The sequence below is a fragment of the Cuculus canorus genome, chromosome 10, assembly GCF_017976375.1.
Source record: "Cuculus canorus isolate bCucCan1 chromosome 10, bCucCan1.pri, whole genome shotgun sequence".
Taxonomy (NCBI): Eukaryota; Metazoa; Chordata; class Aves; order Cuculiformes; family Cuculidae; genus Cuculus; species Cuculus canorus.
The window spans coordinates 104,709-111,912 of record NC_071410.1 but is presented as its reverse complement, the minus strand read 5'-3'; the positions used below and the strand labels follow the sequence as shown (position 1 = coordinate 111,912).

The following is a 7,204-nucleotide window of genomic DNA, read 5'->3' as shown; positions in this document are numbered from 1 at the left end:
GGGGCAGTGCCCGCGTATGAAACGCCAGCAGTTTCTCTAGCTCTCAGTGGTGAACCCCAGCCTTCACAGTGCTGAAATCCACTACTAGCTTCCTCACTGTCTGCTCTCAAAGCTTTTTTCCTCTCCCCTTTTTTTCAGGAAGAACCTGCCATGCCCTCTGGAAGGGTTGTGTGTCCATAGCCCAGCTGTGACAAAAGGGAGACCGAGGTGAACAGCCTGTGCTGGGGAAGTATCTCCTCTTCGGTGTCCAGCCCCAGAACTCATGGTGCAGGTGGAGTTTGCTGCCCTGGACTGGCGCAGGTGAGCCTGTGCGTTGGGGATTGCTTCATCCCCGTGCCCATCCTCCCCGGGTACACAGCCTCTCCCGTGTCCCTGCGTGCAGGGCTCCTTGTGTGCCGGGATGGAGCGCGCAGCCTCGGCACACACCAGCACCAGGGGCTTCGCTGTGAGTAGCGGCTGGGGACACCCTGTGCCAGACACTGCTGGTTCCAGCTAGTCCCAGTGGACCTGGCGTAAGGCACAGCCGAGCCCCCAGCCATGCTGCTCTGGGAGCGGGAAGGAGAGTCAGGAGGGAAGAATTGGGGCCAAGTCCAGAAAAAACGGGGAAGGGAAGGTGTTATGTTAGTTTTTATGTTGATTTCTCCTTATCCAAATATGCAAGTGGGGCCATGGTCTACGATTGTGGACCCCTTCTGCATCTGGGGAAAAATCAAGAATGTAACTGGCGAATCTCCATTAAACTGCTGCAATTAATACAAATTTCCAGGAGATTATATGTGGTCACAGAAAACATAGCACCGCTTCAATCTACTAAAGAAAAAATCCCCCTCACCAGCCTGATCTCCCCTCTGCAGAACTCACAGTGAAGGCGGATGCAGGACAACATGGAGACCTTCCTCCAGCTGCCAGGGTGCCTCCAGCTTCTCACATGCTTTGTGCTGGAAATACTGGCAATGTTTTTTCTTTCTCTTTAGACAAAAGCTAATTATTGTAATTGCATTGGAACAGAGGGAAGTTACCTGGTGTTTCAATTAAAAGAAAAGCAGCCTTAAAATATTATTGTGAACAGAAAAATCAGTGACAGACAAAACACAATCAAAATTGCAATTAAAATATAGCCTTATTAAAATTTACATACGTTACCGCATATAGAAATTTTTACTTACTGAACAAAATAATCTTAGTACATCATCCTGCTATATAAACAATGTGATATGGGGGTTTTGCATACATCAACATCATTTGTCATTTCAAAACTAAACATAGGCAACAATTAAGACCGTCCAGTTAAAAGGTGAATATTCCTAGTCTATATCTATGCCTTATGAAAATAAATGTCATTAAAATTATATTGAGTACTGTAGATTGTGTTCTTCTTTTTGAACAGCAAAATCCATACAGATATTTTGGCTAATAGCTCAGTGACATTGTTACTTTAATACAAAGAACTGCTGAAATGTATTGACCCCCTGGAAGCATCCAATAAAATTTAGATCACACTGAGATCAGGAAGAGGTTGACATTGACTTCAGTGGAGCCAGAAAGGCTTTGCAGTTGGAGGGCTTCCTTGCTGGTACCCAAGTGTTGCAGCAATTCCTGTGTGCCCACAAAGCAGGTTATCAAACTGTGTTGGATCTCGGCACTACAGACACTCGGCTCAGCCTGCTCCCTTCTGTACATCAGTGCATGCGTGCAGGCAGACCAGGCCAGAGGTACTGGCTTGTTTAGGTAGAATGGAAAAAAACATCGTTTAAAAAAAAACCAAACATGCTTCTTCCTTGTGGTCAGAGCAGGACCACTGTGCAATTCTTCTTCCCCAGCCTGGAAAAGGAGACTGTGGTCTATCAGGCAAGAATAGTGGGTTTTATGCCAGCTGAGGGAATGTGCTGGGGCCCTATGCCATGGAATTGGGCGATGCACTGCACATTCAGGCTATAACGCAGCATCACAGCCCATCTTTGGACAGCTTGATGAGAGAGAAAAACCATGGCACATAAGAAAGCATGGTGTGAACTACTATATGGGAAAGACTCTCATGTGATTTGACAGGTCTGATCAATTGTGTATCAAGTAATGCAACCGTAGGCCTCAGCAATGATTTGAAACATGCTAAGGCAGCAAGCTAAAGCAGTAAGAAGTATTTGCACTCCCCTCCCAACAAAGCAAATAAACTATGCCAAAGGTTTATCAATAAAGGCAAAGGGGAACAGCAGTTCTGAAGTGTTAGTGTTTCTTGCTCCTTTTCAGCTTCTGTTTGAAGATAGCAATGTCATAATAGCTTTTAAATTTCACCAGGAAAATTGGTATTGGGATGATAATAGTTAGCATGCCGAATACTGCAGCTAATGCTGCTGTCACTTGGCCAGCTGTGGTAAAAGGGATAATATCTCCATAGCCAACTGTAGTGAGTGTGATCAAAGCCCACCAGAAGCAAATAAGAATGTCAGCAAAGTGCAGCTCCCCTGTGTAGGATGGATGGCTACCCAGCAACTCCCCATAGAAAAAGAGAGAGCCAAAGAAGAGAGTCTCAAAGGCCAAAATCATCAGCAGGATGCAAATCTCTCTGAGGACAGACTTGAGGGTGTAGCACAGAACCCTGAGGATCAGTGGTGTTTCTATCAGTTTAGATATCTTCAGGAGTTTGAGGAGATAGACAATGCGAACAAAGCCCAACCAAAGCCCCAGGCTTGGCATTCTCTGAATCTGCCCAGCCACAAAGAGCTCAATATAAACTGGGAAGAGGGAGAGGAAGTCAACCACGTTCAGGGGATTCTGGAAGAACAATTTCTTGTCTGGACAGAAACAAAATCGTACAGAGAATTCAAAAGTAAACCAGAGGACACAAAAAAGCTCCAGATGAAGCAAGTAGGCGGCCTGGTGGTAATAGGGTTCATGGTCATGGCGGGAGACCTCGTAATAGCCAACAGAAGTGAAGTTAGCAGTAAAGAACTCAAACTGTGCCTTGGTCTCCTCACAGAATATGATGACAATTCCAACGATGAACAGCAGAGAAACAAAAGCCAAGCACTGCAGAGGGAGGAAAGGGCACATACACAATTAGTCCAACAAACACGTATCGCATAACTTCACTGCCCCACCACAACCCAGCATCCCCTCCACAGGCATGGTACAATCCCAGACAATCTTTCTCAAATCACCATTGTTTTGCACACACGCAGTGCATTTATACCAGATTGGAAAAATAATAAAGATTGAAGTGAAAGAAAAAAACCACCTGAACCCTTATTTTGGAATTTGAAAGGAAGGGGAAATGTCCAACAGCTGGAGCAACACGGACAGACGTGCACTGAGGCCCTCTTCAGCACTAAATGTTGGCTCCAGAAATACCAGCAGCACAGAAAACATCCTCTGCAGACTCTGACTTGTCTTTGTTGTTCTGTATGCCTGACATTTTAAAGAGGCACAGGGCATGCATTTTGTACAGAGAAGAGGGACAAGAAAAGGAGAGGAGAAGGAGGTGTCTGTTAATGAGAAGACAGAATTTTGTTATCTTTTTTGATCTGGGACTCAAAGCATACTTAGCAAAGCTATAAACCCATTCACATTTTTTCATGGACCCATTCCAGTAACCCCAAAGGACACAGGCTGTGTCCATATCCACTTATACTATTACCTTAGCACTGAAAGAGGAAAATGGTTTTTCAAAAATAGACCATATCTTTGGCTGCCACCTGGTTCGCCAGCTGAAATCCCTTCTTTCTGTCTGGATTATGAGGCACTGGTCATCGGTCTGTTCATTCTCATCCCAAATATTAAACTCCTCTGGCTGCACCTCTCTGTTATTCAGCTTCAGCAAGCAGCAGGATGCTAGCTGTGCCTCATTTATTTCCCAGAAAGCCAGTTCTTCCTCTAAGACTGACCTACAGGTATCAATGGGGCAGTGGAAATGTTTCGTTCTATAATAGTTCAACACGTAGCTAAAGATCTCAGCACTCCTGTCAAAAAAGAACTCTTTGGTGGTTGGATCATAGTCATAGATACTTGGGGCATGGGGCTCAGTTAGGCTGCACAGCTTGGTCCCTGGGAAGGTCCGGAGCGTGCTGCTGTACGTCTCATATCTGACTCCCCCAATATTCAGGGTGATTTTTTCCTTGGAGCCTTCCATCTGAGAGGGAGAAGGGAGGTGCAAGTCCTCATAGGCTCTTGTTTATCTTCAGTCAAAAAAGAGAAGAACACAAATTAAAAGAAGTAAAGGAAAACAGGTTTTAGAGCAGAAAGGTTTTCCAGGGTAACTCATTCCAGTGCTTTTAAAGAACATTTGTACCTGAAACCTGCATTTCCTACGCAGGGAGGAAGGCACATCTGCCGTTCCCCATCATGTTCAGTGCCTGTTCCCAGACTCTGCTCCACAGCCATATTGTTTGAGCGGTTTTCAGGAGATGCATCAAACAAAATGACAAACATCTGGTTTGCATTGCCCGCCCTCTCAGCTTTTCCCCATGGGGACAGAGCACACAGTCCAGAGTCCATTTCTTATTTGTTTGTATACTGTAGTAATTGCAATAAATTCATTTAAGGTAAAGTTCTGATTCCCAAGACATTCCTTCCAGTATCCCACCAATAGCTTATTCTCCAAAGAAGTCTTTAAACGTAATCTCCTGTGTTGAGCCTGGCATAACAATCCACAAGAGCCCCTGCTGCCTGGTGGGAACATTTAGGTTGTCTGAGTTATGCTGTTTCCTTGAGTCTTCCCTGTACATAGTCCCACTGGGCCAAATGACCTTTCTCTCTGCAGGAAGCTCCTCCTTATCTGGAATCTGTATGCAGGATTCCAGGACTAGAAAGAAATGCAGAACAGTATACTGCCTTCTCCTCCAGGGCTAGCTGACATCTCAGAACCGCACCAGAACCTACTGCTAAGGTAGGTCTCTGGCACTGGAAAGCATGCTCAGTTGCTTTTCCTGTAATACCTCCCCTGTTTTCTACTTCAAAATCCAACATACCTGGGAGAAACTCCAGCCCTGCTTTACGAACAATATTCTAAGAGGGGAGGGAAACCAACCTCCTCTGTAGCCCCAGGAGCACTTGGCTCTCCCAAGGGTAGGGCTCGATAAGCCACTTGGCTCTGCAGGGTAGGGGCAGGATGTTCTTGAGAAAGTGGCTAGGGCTGTCATTCATCCATACTTGTCCTTTCTGATGGTGTGCACCCCTCCATTTCCCCACCTCCATTTCCTACATATTTCCATCCAACCTTCTCTTAAGCCCTGCATTTCTAGTTTTGGCCTTTCTCCTCCTAAGACAGCGCAAGCTTGTCTATCTTTCCTGCTTGGACACTCTTACCCAGAGATGGCTGCTCAGTGTGCTGAGACCATGAATACAGAAATTCCAGCTGTCTTTCCTCCCTTTTCTGCAGGAAGTGCTGAGCATGGGAGTCACAGGTCACTTCTGCAACAAACCTCTCCACCCAGGGTCAGCAGGGAAACAAGAACTGCACCTGCAGAGGCTCCCTGCAGTAAAGAACTATCACAGCACTTCATTGAGCTTTGTCAGAAAGGGCTGGAGGCTGCAGCTTGGTCACACATTCGGAAGAGAATTACTGCCCATCTCCTGTCCTTGCCAAGCCCAACAAATGTGAGTCTTGATGCAGCTTCACCCTAAAATTTCCTCGAACTTCAATGAGAGCAGGATTGAATATAAGGATTAAAAGTGCGCAGGCATTGCTTAGTGCTTGCTGGACAGGAATCCACCCAACATGATTCTAAGCATGTTAGATTAACTCAGCCCTTGGCAAATCTAGAGTAATGTTGTTGGCCTCTGTTGTCCCGCTCTCTAAAGAACACTGTTTTTGAGATCCCAGCTAAACTTGCCTTTATCTGCTTAGAATGCCAGATACCTCTTGCTCAAACATAACAATTCAGAAGTGAGAAATAAGCCAAGAAGTGCCATTTCATATTCTTACCTTGGTGTTATTGCAGCAAGTCTGCAAGCAGAAGAAATGAGAATAGACTGGGAAGAACAGAGACAAATTCCGTGAAAACAGGATGTTCGATGGCTAGTCTCCAAACTCAAGCCCCAGAGATGCCAGAAAATAAAACCAGCCAATAGCACTGAGAAGATGTGGAGGCCCCCCTCTCCCTTCCTCTCGGCCCTGTCAGGAGTCGCTCTCCCTGTGCCAGGGAATAACACTTGCACAAGAAGGCAGCAAGTGCCAGGCCAGATATGCTCTGACTGCTCTGCCAGCCAGTGCTCTATGAACAATCTCAAAGGGCCACGGCGTTTGGGAAGTACATGGAGATCAAGTGTCTTAGGGTCAATTAGTGATTATCATGGCACAGAAAGGCAGAAAGCATGACTCTTTCTTGTCTGTGCCTTCTTCAAGTTTGAGTTAAAAATAGTATAGAAAACAACAGGTGTAAACAAACCAAGCAACCAATCACCTGACCTCACTTCTTGTCACACTCTCTTGGGTTTTTTTAGTTTTTAGAGTTTTTTCTTCATTTCTGGATGTCCCAAAGCTTAATCTTTTGCAGCCAGTGATTCTAAATGCATTTTTTTCTCATTGCTCACTCCAGGAAGAAGGTGGGCAAGTAGTTGTTAATCCCAGTCCAGAAAGCCATGCTGCATGTGAGATTTCCTTTCAGCTGACATTCCAAGGCCATTTCTAGGTGTCACCTCTGTTCACCTTGAACTTTGTAGAAAGAAAACTGGAAAATTATTTTCCTCATTCTCAGCAAGAGCAAGACTATTCAGGAAGGCTCTGGGAGCTTCCTTTTCAGTTGTACAAATGAAAAGCAGGTTCGTGTCTCTCTAGAGGAAGTATAATCACAGTCCACCTAGTTCATTTTTTCATTTTAATCCACTGCCTGACATGCTGAAACTTTCCTTTCAAAAAACAGGTTTTTCATTTAGGACTTTTACCTAGATAGAAGTCTGGTTCTTCACTCCTCATTGGCCCTTCACCTACAGGCGCAAGTAACCTCACTCACCCTACTCAGCCAGATTCCCAAAGTGCTGCAGGGGCACCACAGACAATCCCTGCCTCTTCTTCAGCCCACACCACAGCAAGGCTGCAGAAACGAAAATGACAGATTGCTGCCAGTCCTGCGTGGGACATCCTGGGCAGCAAGCATTTTTGCACACTACCTCCCACTTCTGTACTGAGCAACCCAGTAGGCAGACATTGCAGGCAGAGCAGCAGTACAACCATAATCACTATAGATCCAGGCTCTGAAAGCCCAGGAAG

At 45.6% G+C, this 7,204-nt stretch overlaps 1 protein-coding gene across 1 annotated transcript; it reads right to left on the bottom strand.

Annotated features, from left to right (window-relative positions):
• Window positions 1-1,126: 1,126 nt before the first annotated feature.
• LOC104054307 (potassium voltage-gated channel subfamily C member 3-like) lies at window positions 1,127-6,662 on the bottom strand. The gene is made up of 3 exons (XM_009555287.2): window positions 5,921-6,662; window positions 3,635-4,172; window positions 1,127-3,027 (listed from the first exon to the last, which is right to left on the bottom strand). The coding sequence occupies exons 2-3, from the start codon at window positions 4,124-4,126 to the stop codon at window positions 2,224-2,226; spliced, it is 1,296 nt and encodes a 431-aa protein (XP_009553582.1). The 5' UTR covers window positions 4,127-4,172; window positions 5,921-6,662; the 3' UTR covers window positions 1,127-2,223.
• Window positions 6,663-7,204: the final 542 nt, after the last annotated feature.